This window comes from Crocuta crocuta, unplaced genomic scaffold, assembly GCF_008692635.1.
Source record: "Crocuta crocuta isolate KB4526 unplaced genomic scaffold, BGI_CrCroc_1.0 scaffold1079, whole genome shotgun sequence".
In the NCBI taxonomy this organism is placed as follows: Eukaryota; Metazoa; Chordata; class Mammalia; order Carnivora; family Hyaenidae; genus Crocuta; species Crocuta crocuta.
The window spans coordinates 114,928-133,483 of NW_027529995.1; the positions used below are offsets into that span (position 1 = coordinate 114,928).

The window sequence follows — 18,556 nt, forward strand, 5'->3', positions numbered from 1 at the left end:
GAAGGACTGTGGGGGGGGGGGGGGAGGGTTTAAATGTATTATACACGTGTTAGGATAGATCAACTACAGTAACAGAAAAATGTTACTTTGATGTTCTTGTTTCCTGTTTCTCTGATAAGCCTCAACTTTCCATTACTAAAACTACAAACTTATTTGTATCTACACCTGTTGTTTCCTTTTGCATTCTTTCCTTGACTCTCTTAGTTCTCCAAGGACATGGGAACCTCTTTTTCCTTTGTCAGTTATTTTCTGTCTTTCCTCTGCCTTAAGTATCTCATCTTCTAACATTGTCCTGTTATAAGTAAGTGTTCCTGGGGCACCTGGATGGCTCAGTCGGGTAAGCATCTGACTTCGGCTCAGGTCTGGTATGACGGCTCATGAGTTTGAGCCCTGTATCAGGCTCTGTGCTAATAGCTCAGAGCCTGGAGCCTGCTTTGGGTTCTGTGTTCTCCCTCTTTCTCTCTACCCCTCCCCTGCTCATGCTCTGACTCCCTCTCCTTCAAAATAAATAAACATTAAAAAACAATTTTTTAAAAAAGTAAGTGTTCTTTGGTGCATCCCATCTTTTTTTTTCTTTCATAGTTTATTGTCAAGTTGGTTTCCATATAACACCCAAGTGCTCATCCCAACATCCCATCTTTTTTTGTTTTTTAAGTCAGGCTGTTGAACTATAATTTGCATAGAGTAAAATTTACTCTGTTTAATACATAGTTTGGTGAGTTTTGACGAATTTATAGTTGTGAAACCACCACCATATTCAAGTAGAACCTTTCATCACCGCAGAAAGTACCTTCATCCACCTTTGCAGTCAATCCCTACCCTCCTTCCTCTGCCCTGGCAACTCCTGATCTGATTTCCATCCTTACAATTTTGCCTATTCTTGATTATAATATAGGTGAAGACATATGGTATATTGTCTTTTGTGATTGGCTTCTTTCACTTAGCATACATTTTTGAGATTCATCCATATTATTATACATCTCAGTAGTTCTTTTTATTGTGAAGTAATATACCATGGTATGGATATTCCATTATATGAGTTGTCCAGTCATCTCCTTTTGGACATTTGGGTTCTTTACAGTTCCTGTATATTAGGAATAAATCTGCTGCAAATATTCACATATAGGTCTCTCTGTGGACATAAGTTTTCATTTCTTCTGAGTAAATACCTAAGAGTAGAATTGTTGGGTCATATAATAAGTATATGTTTAACTTTATAAGAAACTGTCAGGCTGTTTTCTAAAGTGGCTGTAGAATTTTGCATTCCCCTCAACAGTTTATAAGAGGTATAGTTGCTCTACATTCTCACCAGCCCTTAGTATATTTAATATTTAAATTTAGCCATTCTAATAGGTGTGTAGTGGTATCTCAGTGTGCTTTTAATGATCATTTCTGTAATGATTAATGTTTTCTTAAGCTTATTTGCCGTCCTTGTATGTTCTTTGGTGAAGGTCTATTCAGATCTTTTGTTCATTTTTAAATTGAGTTATTACTTATAAAGAACTCTCAGAACTCAATAATATGTTCTCCATATGGTCCTTTCTTAGATTTGTAAATATTTTCTCTTAGTCTTTAGCTTTCTTTTCACTTTCTTAACAGTGTCTTTCCAAGAGAAGATGGTTTTAATTTTAATAAAGTTTAGCTTATCATTTTGTTGTAATTCATGATATTTGCTTAATAATCTGAGATCACAAAGACTTGTCTCTTCTATGCTAAATATGGAAATAATAAATGTGAGTAAAACATACAAATGTATTCTCTTCATTTTTCTCCTGTGTTTTTTAATAAAATTTTAAAACATTTTTACTTATTTTTGAAAGACAGAGAGAGACAGAGCACAAGCAGGGGAGGGGCAGAGAGAGAGAGAGAGAGAGAGAGAATCCAAAGCAGGCTCCAAGCTGTCAGCACAGAGCCCGATGCAGGGCTTGAACCCAACTGTGAGGAGAGAGAGAGAGAGAGAGAGAATCCAAAGCAGGCTCCAAGCTGTCAGCACAGAGCCCGATGCAGGGCTTGAACCCAACTGTGAGATCATGACCTGAGCTGAAGTTGGACATTTAACCAACTGACCCACCAAGGCACCCCTCTCCTGTATTTTCTTCTTACAGTTTTATAGTTTTAGCTCCTATATTTAGGTCTATGATCCATTCAAGTTAATTGCCTTGTAGGCAAGGATCACAGTTTAGTTATATTCATATGGATTGTTAAGCACCATTTATTGAAATTACTATGCTCCTTTGCTGAATTTTGGTGCCTTTATTGACATATAACATATATATAATTAGTGTACTTATGTGTATATATATATATTTGTTATAACACATGTTAATAAAGACCTCCCTCAACCCAACATGCCCATTCAGCTATGAATTCATCACTTCCAGTTCATAATTATTTATTAAAGACTAGTCTAGACTCAATGTTTCTGCCTTCTCACTTCTTACTCCTCACACTGGGCTATTTGTCCACCATTCCACTAAAACATCTATTGCAAGAATCATACTAGTCTCTGTTCTAAACTGACATGGGACACTCTTGTACTTGTCTCATTTGATTCTCAATGGCCTTTGACCTCAAAGACCCCTCACTCCTCTTTTGGATTTTTCTTCACTTGACTAATACAACATCCCACCATCTTCCTTATTTTTCTTGTTTTTCTTTTTGTCCCCATGTGTCTACTTTGCTAGCTCTACTTCTTTTGACTATTTCCTAAATACCAATGTCCCATTGATTCCAACCAAAGCCATTTTTTTTCTCCTTCTGTGTACATTTTCTCCTTATTCTCATCCAATCCCCTGGCTGAAAAAAGTCTCAAGTTTACATCTGGCCCAAATTATTTCTGAGCTTCATTTCTGTGTATGTAATTGTCTACCAAGACCACAAGCTCTATGAAGAAAAGTACCTTGTATGTATCTTGTTTCCATTTGTATTCCCATGTTTAGCACACAGAATTTAACAACTATTTGTTGACTAAGTGAACAAATGAATACATGACCAAAGTAAGTAACCTGTGAAGTTGATATTATATCTTCTAATCCTAGTATAATATTTGAATACTGGCCTTTTTACTGATACCACATATATGTAGCAAGTACATGACTGTAGGCACAGGAGAAATAGATTACTTTTAGAATCACATGCTTAGTCTCTGCCATGGCTCAGTTTTCTTGTTGCAGTTGGTGGGGAGCCTTGGGATGAAGAGGTGGGAAATTGAGCTAGGCAGGAGCAGGCCAGAGTGAGAGAATGAAGAGACACCTCTCTGGATGTCACAAACACTGTGTCTCAGGTTTTTTAATCCAGCAATTTCCTTCAGGAATTAACCTTTGTTGTTTGGGGAATAAAATATTTTAATGGCCCTATTAAAATTCTGATTGTAACTTTAGTTATAATACATTCTTCCTCTTTGACTTTTTGCCCAAGTTTTTATAAGTCTCTGTAACATTTTTTTCTTAGTACTAAAATGATTCTTAAGAGTTATAATGGAAGACATAAACTGGGTAATGTAGATTCTTTTGGCTCTAGTATGATGAATATTTTTATGATCTGTGTGTTCATATCAGAGAGTGTGTATGCTTGTTGTGGGCTTAGTGTTATGATTGGCACTTTGGGGGTATTTAGAAAAAAATACTAATTAGATACTATCTTCATTGGCCCCCTCAGGGAGCATACACCTTTAGGGATAGAAGAGCCACCACCAGCAAATAAACAACAACAGCCTTTAGGCAGTTTATAGTGTCCAGTACATGCTGCTTGGCAAGAAAAATAGTGTCCTGCCACTAGACATGTACTTTTGGCCTTGCCTGTCATTATGAGCTGTTCTGAAAGTGTTAAGGGTTTCTCTATAAATGCCCTTTTTATTTGTTCTGGAGCATGTGGTCCCTTACATTTCTCTGTCTCTCTCTCCTACATTTCAGTGAGCGGTTTCTGGTGAGACTGAACAAGAATGGTGGGCCAAGGAACCCAGAGAAGATAGAACGAATGTGTGCCCTTTTTACAGTATGTGCAAATTCTCTTTCCCTTCTCTGCTGTTGACTCTAGCCAGGGGCTGCTGTGTGGATTTTGTCACCCTGGAAACAAGCCTTTATTCTTACTTCCCCACATAATGGGGAGAATAGGACTTGATTTATGTTTCTGTCAGCTTTTAATGAAATACTTAAAACCGAAATCAGCTACAATTTTTAACTGAATTATTACTAAAGAAATACAATCAAGTACATTTAACTAGTGTAGTTTTTATAAGCTATTTAATAGAATAGACAAAATCTGACAAGAGTCTTTCTTACTATTCTTATTTAAGGTCACTGAGAATTTCTCTGATGTAGAAGTATAGTTTCTCTAAAGGCATCCACCAGATTTACAGCTTTGCAGTTTTTTAGTGAGTGCATAGTGCATAGAAGGAGAAACAAACTAAGTAGTTAATCTCTCTCACATATCAAATGGTGGGTCTTTTCCTGCTATGATCTATACTTTCATTTTTTCCAAATAACCATGCTGTCATGATGGTCTCTAAGATCATAGTCATCAGCTCAGAGAAGGTTTAGTAACCTGCTTATGGAAAGTGCTCAGCCTCACAGTACCACAATGCCTTGTGAATTCTTCAGGTTGATTCTGATTTATTAATGTTTTTTATTTAGTTAAAAAAACTAAGTGTGCAGTTTTGTTTATTTTAGTTAGTTTATTTGCTGAAGGGAAAAACAAGACTGTGTTATAGTTTTAAACCACTTTTGACTCTCATGGATTCCTTGAACTGCTTCAGTGATACTGAGATACATTAAGACCCATTAATGAAAGGAGGTGTGATAGTCTCACAGTGTCACTGCCCTTATGTGTGGTGCATGGTTGATGGGTGACAGTCAGGTGGCTCAAAGCTTACATTGTGCCTCTTAGACATAAATGGGACTTATCTAAGGATCTGATATGTGACTTTCTCTGAAAAATAAAATAGGATTTGTTTACCTGACTTTTTTGTTCATTTACTACAACTTTATCTTTCAAAACCTCAGACAATGTTACTGCAGAATCAGAAGCCACTTTCACAGGGATTGTTCCTATTGAAAATGCCCCAGATGTACAGAAAGATTTATGAGACAAGTAAAGCTAAAGTGATTTTTTTTTATCCATCATTGAGCTCAGCATTCAAACCTTATGAGATAATACAAGAAGAAAGAGTAGGTAAAGCATACCTATGATGGGGCACCTGGGTGGCTCAGTCAGTTAAGCGTCTGACTTGGGCTCAGGTCATGATCTCACAGTTCATGGGTTTGAGCCCTGCATTGGGCTCTGTGCTGACAGCTAGCTCAGAGCCTGGAGCCTGATTCAGATTCTGTGCCTCCCTCTCTTTCTGACCCTCCCCTGCTCACACTGTCTCTCTCTCTCAGAAATAAATAAAAAACATTAAAAAAAAAAAAAAAAAAGCAGACCTATGAAGGCAGTTACGGGAGGTACAATGGTTTAGTCTGGGAAAATCAATACTGTTTCTTCAGTAGGAGAAAGGGAAACAGTACAAGTTGTCATTAATTGGATTTAGATTAGAATTCTGAGAGAGAGCTTCTGAAGTGAGAGTGTCTAAACACCAAGGTAATCTCTGGGGCCATTTTTCTGAAACAGAATTAGAAAAAAAAAATGAGACACCCATCTGTCTAGAATGCCTCAGTGACTGTAGGAGGTCTTTCTAGATCCTGGTTCTCTGACATTATTTGGTTAAAGCAGCAAAAGAAATCATTGATTCCTTGTTCTTTGGCATGGTAGGAACAGAGCTTTGTACATGTGCTGTCCTTGAATATCAGGAGTGCAGTTCTTGTCTCTTGAAAAATGAACTTAATTATGATGATATTTCAGTGTAATTACAGTAAATCAAAAATTTCATTTTGCAGCATTTTAATTATCTATATGGGCCCAGAGGCCTAAGCTGTGCTCTGACTTTATAAATCAAAGATGCACATAGCATTCATGAGGTGCTCTTATTCTGCCACAATGGGAAGACAAGGCTGCTAAAAATACCACTTTTATAGTTCCCTTTGCGGTACAACCCTGGATTTTTTTAAGACCCCAAAAAGTGATTTGAGAAATTTTTACAAAGCACTTGAAATTTTTGAACAAGATTGTCTTAGCCAGAATTTTCACGTTCTACTTTAAGCTATTTGAAATAATAATTTTGGGGGAACCTGTTTTCTCACTTAAGACTTGAGTTCCTCCTATGAGATAAAGGAGTTTTCCAGATTGACACATGTGCTACAAAGTTTGTGAGTAAATGCACAAAAATGCAGCCAGAACTGTGGTCATTGCCAGCCTGTTAGCCTACCTTAGCATAAGAAGAGAGGACAATACAAACTGCAGGTTTGCAGGATTACATAAGCAGACTTCAGAGCCACATTACAGACAAGCACATTATTCATGGTTCAACCTTGTTCTCTGTAAAACCTGTGTTTTTTTCTGCCCTTGTTAGATTCAGAGCTTCCTGTCCAGGAAGAATTTTATCAAGAAGGAGGTGTTTCATATTTATGTGAATGTCTAATACAAATACAGTGAGGATTTTGCTGACTTTCATGATAAACAATGGCTATGTGTATGAGTGTGTGAGAATGTGTCTGTGGATTTGCTCATTATTCGATATTTAGTGATTCATATACAAGGACTGGCAAATACTAAGGCCTCCATATGATTTGTTACATAAGTAAATGAATATATTTATTTTTTATCATATTTGAGTGACCAACTCAGAAAATGAACTTCTGCTGTTTTCCTTGCTTTCATTGTCATTAGATTTTCTACATTTATTTATACTCTTCTGCCTCTTCTGTAGTATAAGTATGAACAAATTGGCTTTCTTTTATATTTATAAATCCTATTATCTCTACAGAAAAAGGGCAGTTCAGGCATAGGAAAGTGAGTTGACTTTTCCATGTTTCGAATGGAACGTCATTAACTTGAGTCTAAGATGCTGAGCCCTGAGGGGCACCTGGGTGGCTCAGTTGGTTGGGCATCTGACTTCACCTCAGGTCATGATCTCACAGCTTGTGAGTTCAAGCCCCATGTCAGTCTATGTGCTGACAGCTTGGAGCCTGGAGCCTGATTCAGATTCTGTCTCTGTGTCTCTGTGTCTCTGCCCCTCCCCCACTCACACACTATCTCTTTCTCTCAAATATAAATAAATATTTAAAAATTAAAAAAAAAAAAAAAAAGATGCTGAGCCCTGAAGAGACCTGAGTAGTATTGGAGTGTATATGCTCCAGTGAGTAAATCTAAATTCAAATTCCGCTCACTAGATGAATGGTGGAAATCTCTCCTCCCATCTTGGTTTTACAGGTTTTGTGAGTATTTTAATATGGATAGTCCTACTTCGTACTTAGTCTTGAAGACTGTATGTTTACTAACTCTATGGTAGCTGTATTTAACTATACACTTATGTTTAATAAGGTAGCTTTCACATTGAAATTTGACATTGAAATTATGTGGGACTCACAATAATTTTATTTAAAATGTTTTTTGTACTGAATATTACCATTATATATTTATTCACTTCAAATAAATACCACAGAGAGTTCTGGATACCGTGTACAACATGGTTAAGACAGGGCCCCCACTTGGAACTACTTGGAAAATACCATAAATTATATTTAAGTTTTCTGTCTTCCATGTACTGAGAGCCAAGAGAGAGGTCCTGTGTTCATGTATACAACTGATATTAGTGTTTGATCATCTTTGGTAACTGACTTGCATTCTGAGATATAGGGATTAGTAATTACATTGGTTATTTGATAGTTTGGATTAACACAGTCCAAGCTATATAGAGGAACCATTCATTTTGAAATGTGTCAAACATTTCTATATCTTTCAGTAAATAGATATATTTCAGTCCCTAAAAAAGCACATATAAGTGGTAATCTGTTTTTTAATTTTTATTTATTTAGTAGCCATTTTTAATACGTGTCAAAATACAGTGATATTTTGAGGATACTGTTTTAAATTACATTTCTAAATTAAAGGAACTGGTGAAATGGAGCCTGAACCATCCTTTTTCAATATCGAAAGACGTCCTTCATGTAAAAATATTTCTTTGTATTTCCAGAGATACCAATTTATGTTAAATTATTTTGTACTCTATTTCATTATAAGCGTGTTTCATTATTCCATCAAGAATTTGGTGAGACATCATAACCATCTAGAATCTAAAAGTTTCAATTTCACCCTTGCTCATTACTTTTCAATGTCTCCTTTCCTTTCATATGTTTTGTCCCACTCCACGGGGCAGAGCTGGGACTACAGGGAGGTAAGCAAAGCCCAGGACCCTGAGAGTGAGACCTCCTTAAACTTTGCATCTTAGATGCCTTACTTGCCTCACCGTGGTCCTATCCCTGCAACAAGGTATAAAAATAAAGCAAACATGGAGACTCTGGATCTCAAGGCTCATTCGAAGTTACAACTGCCACTTGATTGTCCCTTTCCTGGCTTTACTAAAAAGACAAAAGACTGTGGCACCAATCAAAAGATGAAAGATAGGAAGGAAAGGAAACTAAGGGAACTTTTCTTTAGAAACAAAAGAGAAATCTTGGGACTCTGTCCCATTAAGGACAGAGGTTATTCCATCAATCATCATCAACTCACAGCAGTATTTCAGAATAAATAGTGGGTTGACCTGGTGAAAAGTCTGAAACAGAGTATACATTAAAGAGTATTTTATTACTTTAAGTACAATGAAAGTATAAATACACAATCATGATTTTTATAATAATAAATAATAATTTTTATTTCAAAATGTGTTCTTAGCATAAATAACGTAATGTATAAAGTCACTTTCATAACTCTAATTTTAAAAGTCCCTGATTGGATTAGATTTGTTTATTTATAGGAAGCCCTTAGAATTTTCCAGATAAGATTATTTTCAGCATTATACTTCAGTATGGATGATGCATATCTAAATTTAGAAATGGACATCCAATTATTGGGGTTTCATTAAGGCTAAAATACTCTATTCACAAGGGAACATATCTAGTGTATAATAATCATTGTGCACAACAGAACAAACATAAAATTAGCATAGAATAAACTTAGAATTTTCATCATTAATAAGGTTATTGGTGTTTTCCTATTTTTTTCCTGCATGGAATACTCCTTTTGTTATAAAATTTTTTATGTAATATAATTAACATGGATAAGGCAATATCAAAATGATTTATAACGTGAGAACTCTTATAGATATTTATTGGAAAAATATTATCAATAAGATAAAGTTCCAGAGGCATATAGGATATTCAAACTTTCACTGCAAGAATCTTATAAACACTGAACCACTATGTGCTTTAGTCCCCTCCCCATCTGTAACATCTGCTAAAAGCAACAAAGGCAAATGATTATGAGGTTCAAAATGAACTTTTATTATTTTCTGTGTGTTCATTGCCTTACTTTACTTGTTTCTTTTTCTTTTCTTAGGATTTGAGCAGCAAAGATATGAAGAGAGATTTATATATAGTAGCACATGTGATACGAATAGGTACTGTCGACCTTATCCGTTCACATGACTAAGACCAGCCCACCTTGGGATAAGTATCTACTATGTTTGAGCTTTATCATCTCCCTAGCTCTTACCTACTGTCATGTCTCAGGTTGAGAGTCCAGTTTGTATTGGAACTCTACCTTAGGCTCAGCTGCTGTGATAGCTGTGAATGTGACATAAATGAAAGCATTTTTTTTTTCACTTAAAATCTTCTGCTCCCTGCTTGTTTTTGGACCCAAGCTCTTTATTTCAAGTGGTCTGATTTTTCATATTCTTTCCATCATAATGCCCTGCATTTGTACCAGCTTTCCACTTCAGAGGTCTTACAGCAGGTTGCAGACTTGCCAACTTAATTGGTGGTGAATGGCCTTTGTTGCGTTTTGTTTCCAAAAGTATGTATCTGTGCTGTTTTCCACTAAATTATAGTTATTGTCTTTGCTGCAGTAGATGTGTGGTATATCACTTTCACCCCCACCCAAGATGAAAACAGTAATTTTTGCTACTGTTGGTGATTTGTTCAGCTTTATTTCAGGCATATGGCATAATTTGGGGGGTATGACTAACCAAGTCTTCTCCATAGGAATACGTACATTTTTGTCAAAGAATATTTTTTAATCCTTTGCCAACAAAACACCTATTTTGCTATACTTTTGGGTTTTGTTTTGCTGTACTTAATAAGCATTTGCTGAGGTTCCAGTTTGGTTTTTACAAGTCCTCTTGCCACTATAGGCACAGCCTTGGTAGGCAGGAAAAACAAGGTCCCATTCACTTTCTGAGACTGCTTTGGCTCCAGCAGTGCTTCAGGAGCAGCTTTGATGGCAAAATTTGGTTGGAAGAATAACACATTGCTACTATCTTTACATACGTAGTTTTTACCTGGCAGCTAAAACATTAAACTTTGTATCCTTGATATGCCTAAGAAGTTTAAGTCTATTAACACAGTGGTTTTTCTAAAAAATTTGTAAAACCACTGTTTCATTCTAATATGATTAATAAATGGACTGTTGATATTAAGGTAGATAATAAAGATGATCGATTGAATGTGGTGCAGGGGAAGAGCCCTGGCCAAAGACCTGTTTGGCATTCCTCCAGATAAAGATTCTGCATCCTTGGATGGCTCCCTTCGATCCTAAGTTAGTCTTCCCATTTAAGCGCCTATAGCTCTGGCGTCTTTGGATGACAATCAGGTGATACTGAAGAGGAGCATGGAGTTCTCAGTCTAACTGGTGTTTTCTGCTGTGCTTCAGGCCGAATGCTCCTGAATGACTCAAAGAAAGGCCCTGCTCACCTGCACTACCGGCGACCATATGGCTGTGCGGTCCTAAGCATCCTGGATGTTCTGCAGTCACTCACAGAATTAAAGGAAGAAAAGGATTTTGTTCTTAAGGTTTACACGTAAGTAATAGACATCAAAAATATTAATGATTTGCAACATAAGGCATTCCAGCACTACCTTTGAGAGCAGCAGTGCTCAAGCTTTATGGGACACAGAGCCACCATAATATGTAGGATAGGGAGTTTTTTGAAAATGCAGAGATTTTGATCTAAGGTTTGTGGTGGGGCCCAGGAAGCTATATTTTTAGTAAGTTTCCCAGGTGATCCTAAAGCAGCTGAATTTGGAAAATTCTAAGCTAGAAGTCTGGCAGTATAGACTTCTATACTGCCTTTTCTATCTAGGATTAACCAACATTATTACATTTTTATAGAAAAACTAATAGTACAATTTCATATGTATTTTGGATGTAAAAAAGTCATCTTTGTCTAAAGATGCCCCCTAGCTATTGTAACTGAGCTAGGTACCGATGCAAATTGCTTCAAAGAACGATCATGAGTCAAATTGCCTGTCTAAAGAAAAGCAAGATTTTCTAAGGAGCTATGGTTTCACTCTTCACTTCTGGGACCACAGATCCATAAGTCACACCCAACTAGCCCTGGCATTATTTTTAGTGTTCAACAGCCAATGGATCTGCCTTATAGAAGCAGTGCATCCTCCTCCTGATTCTTATTAAGCAACAGAAAGAAACAAATGAAGAAAAAAACCCACAAAATTGAGGCATATCATCTGTCTTTGCAGGTAGAGACTTAGGAATGAATTGTAGTGCTGAAAACATGATCAGTGGTGAGTTTAGTGAGTTTTTAAAGCAAGTGTGTTTCTAACTCTGAGAATTAAAAAAAAACAAAAACAATGATCTGTCCTCTTTGGTTTTAACCCAATACTGTTTTTCCAAATGAAATCTAATAGTGTCAATCACCATGTTAATATATCTGCATCATAATATTGTGTGGATATTTTTCTGTATTGTCTGTTCTAATTCAGGCATGAAATGAACTTAGTTCACAATTACACTTAATTTGGGCCTTTTAAAATCAACCATATTTTATTAATTTCAAAATATAAGTCCAGACCCCTTTATTACCTGTTTTGCCATAAGTACTATTCTGTTCAGAGTTCTGTACATTATGGAATGAGGATCTTCCTTTGGAATAGTACCCTACAAAGGAAATTTTGGTGGGTTTTCTCTTCCTTTCATGCATCAGTCAGAGACTTGCTCCGTATACCAAATCTCTTCATTGATGACTGGCAGGAACTGCTTCTTGAAACATCTTCCTCCCTTTGAAAAGGACTAAACAGGATTCCAAAGTCATCATCATTATCTTTTACTCCACTTTATCCTCCCCAAGGGCAAGGAGTTTATAAATAGCACTCCTGAATTGCATCTCTTTGCATGTATCAGCTGTTCCTTGCTTCAGTGCAAGTTCTCATTGTGGATAGGGGCTTGCACAGCATCCCTCTTGAAATCATGCTGTCAGGCTTAATTGGCCTAATTGCTTCTAAAACAACAGAAGACGGTTACCAAACTTTTTTTTTGGAGGACTAATAAAATCAAAATGTAGGATAATTTTTCCATTTGAAAATATTAAGACTGTGAAACAAACTTCCAACTGCATGTTTGTGAAATTGATTTTATGCACGGTATACAATTCCTCTAGGATTTGTGTTTTAAATCCACATCAGCACAGTGAATCCAGCCCTCAGGAGAAGCAATGTTTTACAATAAGTTTCATGGGACAGGCTTGTTAGATTGAATTGGAAGCGTAAAGGGTTTACTAATTGCTATTGATAGTTTTTTAGCCTTTGTTAGGACAGGATTTTGCAAGGATTGAAAAAAAAACCTTGTATAATTTTAATCAATGAATTGGCAAAGTATCTCATTAGTTGTTGACATTCTCATCATTTCTTTCATTATTCAGAGTCAGCCTCAACCAGTAAAGATTGAAGCTCCCACATATCTCTTGCTATAGCCATTGTTCTGGCTTTATAGATGTTGTTTAATGTCATGTGTGTGGTAAAGATGCCACATCCTTTTAAGAAAATCTCAACAAGAAGCCAAAGCATGAAAACTAGGTAGCTTCTTAATGACCCAGAAGCCTTAAAAGTCACAAAGAAGTAACTACTATATGCAATTCTTTTTTTTAATTTATTTATTTTATTTTATTTTTCTTACAAATAGTTTATTGTCAAATTAGTTTCCACATAACACCCAGTGCTCATCCCCACAAGTGCCTCCTCCATGCCCACCCCCCCCNTGGACACTTAGTCTCTTTCCATGTTTTAGCTATTGTAACCACTATATGCAATTCAATCTGATATAGATATATGTTTCCTCTTGGCCAGAGGGAGTGGGATCACAGGCAGGCACAGGGCATATTGAACCTGGAGACTAGGACACAAAAGGAGAAGAGTGCTAAGAAGCCAAAGCCAACACTAGGGTGAAGTCAGAGTGCTGTAAATGATGCATGTGACCAAATACATAATGCTTCTGAATATGTAATGACCATTCTCCAAATTCACAGTGAGACAGTTCAGATAAACATTTTTAGGTCAACCTTAATGAAATAAATAAAAACTACTTAAATATTAAATCTATTATGTTATATTTTAAATCATATTAAATGTGTATTACCCATTACATACTCAATCACATGTTATATGAAATTGAGAACTATTGCTTTTTCCCCACTCTCGTGTGGGATGAGAAAATTTTAATCAAATTCTTCATATGCAACCATGCCATCAGTTTCTTGCCAACATTAGAGCCACTTTCTGTGTCATCTGACATGGTTTTCCAAGGCACATTTTTACTTCCATCAGGTTGTTTGTTTTTTTTTTAATTGTTTTTTAATGTTTTATTTATTTCTAGGAGAGAGAGACAGCGTGAACAGGGGAGGGTCAGAGAGAGAGGGAGTCACAGACTGAAACTGGCTCCAGGCTCTGAGCTGGCAGTCAGCACTGAGCCCGACGCGGGGCTCGAACCCACGAACCGTGAGATCATGACCTAAGCGAAAGTCGGACGCTTAACCGACTAAGCCACCCAGGCGCTCCCATCAGGTTGTTTTTGATATATCACTCTTTGAATCCTTGATGATACTTTCACTGAAAGTTCATCTCGAGACTAAATTACATTTTTGCTGAACATTTGGACACTTTATGTTTCTGTGTCTTCATCTGTCCCACAGGCCCATGTATGTGACCTTAATGATACAGCCATTTACTTGTTGCTTTTAAGGTGAGCTTTACAGTAACATCCAACTCTTCAATTTGGAAGTCATGCCTAAGGATAATTACTAAATCTGTGTAGTTTTGCTATTTAAAAAATTTTGCTTTTTTAAAAAATTTTTAATGCTTATTTAATTTTGAGAGAGAGAGATAACAGAGTTGAGGAGGGGAGGGGAAAAGAGGGAGACACAGAAACTGAAGCAGGCTCCAGGTTCTGAGCTGTCAGCACAGAGCCTGACGCGGGGCTCAAACTAGACTGCGAAATCGTGACCTGAGCGGAAGTCGGTCACCTAACCGACTGAGCCACCTAGGCGTCCCTTAAAAATTTTTTCTTAACCAATTCTGTCAGTAAGCTGTATAAGCATCTAAAACTTGCATTGATTGATATATAATTTCAAGCTAATGTAACTTACCCAAAACAGTGCTATGACATTCAAAATAAAGGGATTCAGAGAATGCCCTATATCATGAATGGATTTGTGATAATGGAAAATAAGGTGGCAAACTTTTCTCTTTTGTGATGATTGGAAGGGACCCTCTCCTTGTATCCTTGTAACAGCCATTTCCTCAGAACGCTGCTTTTAGAGTCTTTGTTTCATAGCCACTTTATCCATGAAACTGCCTCAAGTTGAGAGTACTTGTTTAGGAGTCATTCTTAAACAAGCAGCTATTCTTAGATGGGTAAAGGGCCATTGGACCATCCTGTTTTGGTACAGACAAAAAATAAAGGCTCAAGTCTTTAGGTATAACAACATTAAATGAAAATACTCCTCACTTGCAACTCAGTTAAGGCAGTAACTCATATTTCTCCCTCTCCTAGCTCAGGCCTTCCCAATTTCTATGCATTTCCTTTCCAATTTTCCATGGATCATCATCCACCAGGACCATTACCTGCTGTGTATGTTGTCAGTGTATGAGCATCTACAGCAAATGTCTGCTCAGGCCATACAAAGAAGACCTAAATCCAAAAGGTCTATGGCCATGGAACTACTCTGTTTTGACTTGCAGTGCCTACTATCTCTAGCCTCAGAGCCCAGTGGATTTGTTTGTGTGTGTGTGTGTGCTGCTGCAAAACAGAACTCATTAAGCATAAGCCAGAGTAAAGAAAGTCAGCTCAGGTTATTGCTGTTCATGTAGAAGTGAGAAGGTCATGACTCTAACATACACATAAGTGTTGGCTCATTGAGTTCCCAAGTATTCTCTGCCACAGGCTTGGAAAACACACGTGTGTTCTCCCTTCCCTTTCTGTTCTGCAGGGAGAGTGACATTGAAAGAATGATGGCTATAAGAGTAGACAAACACAGAACTGCCTTCATATAACAACTTTAGTAGCCAATTTAACAGTAGCCAGATGGGGGTTCCTGGTTGGCGCAGTCAGTTGAGCATCCGACTTCAACTCAGGTCATGATCTCACTGGTTTGTGGGTTGGAGCCCCGCTTCTGGCTCTGTGGTGACAGCTCAGAGCCTGGAGCCTGCTTCAGATTCTGTGTCTCCCTCTCTCTTTGCCCCTTCCCTGCTTGTGCTCTCTCTCAAAAATAAGTAAACATTTAAAAACCTAAAATAATATAAATAAAAGTATCCAGTGGTATGTATGACCCCATCTTGATTCTTTTTAAGATAATACTTTCATCTATTAGGTAATTGGATAGATGAGGTGATTGGTAGATAGAAGCTGTAAGATTTGCAGAAATCACCCTAATCCCCTGAACTTCAGTTACCTCATCTATAAAATTTGAAAAAAAAGAAATAAGGTAATATAAGAGACCAAAAAAATCCATATGAACTAGTGAATCAAACAAGAAAAAACTGGTAAATAAATGAGAGGAAATGAGGTATAACCAAGTAATGGGCATGCTGCATGTCATCTAAAAAGGAGTTTCCTGTTTTTTGTTTCTTGTTTTTTTGCTAATGACTCTTGGTTATTGGCAAGTTCCACTTTTACATCTAAACTACAAATTCTGTATAATTCCATGCATAATATCTTCATTACTCTATAGAGTCACATAAAATGTCAACCTATTCTTAGTAGTAATGCCAGTGTACATTTGCTTCATATTCTGTGCTCTTTCAGAGCCCTTCTAGATATATAATCACATTGAAACTTTATACCAATCCTGTGCACTGAGTGGGACCTCACCATCTTACAGAGAAAGAGATGGTCAACACCACAGTTGAGTAAGTGACTCAGTGAACTAATGGCATTTCTTCATAGAACAAGAGAATGGTAGTGATCATATTTTAATTTAAAAGTTAATCTTTCATTTATCCTATAATGATTCAAAAACAGAAACAATAAAAAATTCTAGGAATAGAAGGCATATTATAGGCTTTACTTGACATGTTATTCTTAAGTGTCAATTCTTTGTGGCCAATGGGTAGCTTTTGTTGCTGTAGCTTGGGTTATCATATTTTTATTAACTAATAATAATAAAGACACAAATTGGATTAAAAACTGCATTAATATTTGTGTAAAAATTTGAACATGTCTAACCTGAATTAAACCCTAGTAGAAATAAATACAAGATATATAATCATCTATCACAAAGATACATGTAAGAACATAGACCATACAGTACAAAAAACTGCTGTAAAAGAGCATTTAAAAATCAGAAAGCCTAAGGGGTAAGAGGCATTAAGGAATCTACTCCTGAAATCATTGTTGCACTATATGCTAACTAACTTGGATATAAATTAAAAATAATAATAAAAGTAAAAAAAATCAGAAAGCCTAGAGGAAAGGACAGAAGAAGACCCATTCATATCAATTATAACAATTAAGATAATTGAGATGAAGGAAAATTCTTTTAGGTAAAAATTTCCAAAATAAAGTAAACACACAGAATCTATACATATGATACTCATGATATTCATAAAAATGATACACAAGAAGTATAAAAATAAAGCAGCTAAATATAAGAATCAAATAAGGGGGTGCCTGGGTGGCTCAGTCGGTTGAGCGCTCAACTTCGACTCAGGTCATGATCTCATGGTTTGTGGGTTTGAGCCCCGCGTTGGGCTCTGTGCTGACAGCTCAGAGCCTGGAGCCTGCTTCGGATTCTGTGTCTCCTTCTCTCTCTGACCCTCCCCTGCTCATGCTGTCTCCCTCCCTCTCTTGCGCGTGCACTCTCTCTCAGAAATAAATAAAAACATTAAAATTTTTAAAAAAGAATCAAATACAAACAAGTGTCACAATATTGATGATAAATTGTAAGGTAAAAGGTATGAAATGGGTGTGCTATGTCAGGAGTGTCAGGACTAATAGAAAAAGAACATTCTCTCTCTCTCTCTCCCCCCCTCCCCCTCTCTCCCCCTCTCTCTCCCTAAAGGTAAATTCAGTTTCATATTTCATCCTCCAAGAACACATGATCTCACTGGAAGCAAAGTGGCCTCTCAGGGCAGGCACAGAGACAGCACATGACAGCACCACTTACTCTCTCAGCCCCAGAATCCTCAGCAGGACCAGCCCCAGATTACTTGGTCTCTGCAAATTGGAAGGTTACTACTCTGCTAGCCCTTAGATTGAGGATTCATAATCCCATTCTGGAGAAATTTGCCCAACAGTCCATGTAGTTCAGTTTAAAGGAAGTTGACCAAATTCAGCCTTCTTAACTGGTGAGAGTTGCCACGTCCTGTGGCAGTGAGGTGTGTTGGCCTGAAGACCTGGTGTTCCATGTTTCCTCATTAACTGGTGAGAGAAAGGAGAGCCAGAGCCCAGGTGTCCTTACTGACCTCTCTACCTCCAGCTTGCCATAATTCCAGAAAGCCCTTTTTTCCCTCCACAGTAATAGAAAGGGCATTTTATACTGATGTGTGGTGGAATTTATACTGAAGATATCATTGTTGTGACCCTTATGCATATAATAATGTTGACTCAAAATTATTATAGTCAGTTAATTAGAAATACAAAGAGAAGATAAAAGTACAATGAAAGCAAGAGAGTTTAACATGTGTCTTGACATACAGGAAGACAAAAATAAGTAAGGATGGAAATAAATATTTAAATCAGGTAAATAAATCTGACTTAGGGAGAGACTCTGAATAAGACTGATGTGACAGAAAATAACAGTCAGCATCTTTGAACATTCACCATAGGCTGTTGTTACCCCTCTTTTATGGATAAGGAAACAGGGCATAGAGTCATGAGGCATGTGCCTGAGCAGCTCGGTAAGAGACCATGCTCTTAACCTCTTACTCTCCTGCCTCCAGGTAGGGTGAACATAATTTATCATCTAAATCAGGACATTCTGATAGTCAAAAGGAGTGCTGTTGATGCCAGAACAGCAGGTGTAAATGTAGTATCCCAGCTCATCAAGCCATATGGTCCTCCCAGCTCTAAACAAATCTTTTATCCAATCAACAGAATACATCTTTTCCAGTGCCTGTGGAACATTTACAAAATTATTCATAGAAAAAATTTCCATAAATTCCATAAGACACAAGACACACTCTCTGATCACAGTGCAATTAGCATATAATGCATATTAGTTATCCAAAAGTGAAAAGCCATA

The 18,556-nt window shown here is 37.0% G+C and overlaps 1 protein-coding gene across 1 annotated transcript in view; it reads left to right on the forward strand.

Moving 5' to 3' along the window:
- The window catches only part of DOCK3 (dedicator of cytokinesis 3), a 194,813-nt gene that overhangs the window by 57,474 nt on the left and 118,783 nt on the right, over positions 1 to 18,556 (forward strand). The window contains exons 7-9 of the mRNA XM_077763419.1: positions 3,912 to 3,993; positions 9,427 to 9,487; positions 10,738 to 10,885. Of these exons, the coding sequence (XP_077619545.1) occupies positions 3,912 to 3,993; positions 9,427 to 9,487; positions 10,738 to 10,885 (291 nt within the window). The remainder of the gene's footprint in view (positions 1 to 3,911; positions 3,994 to 9,426; positions 9,488 to 10,737; positions 10,886 to 18,556) is intronic.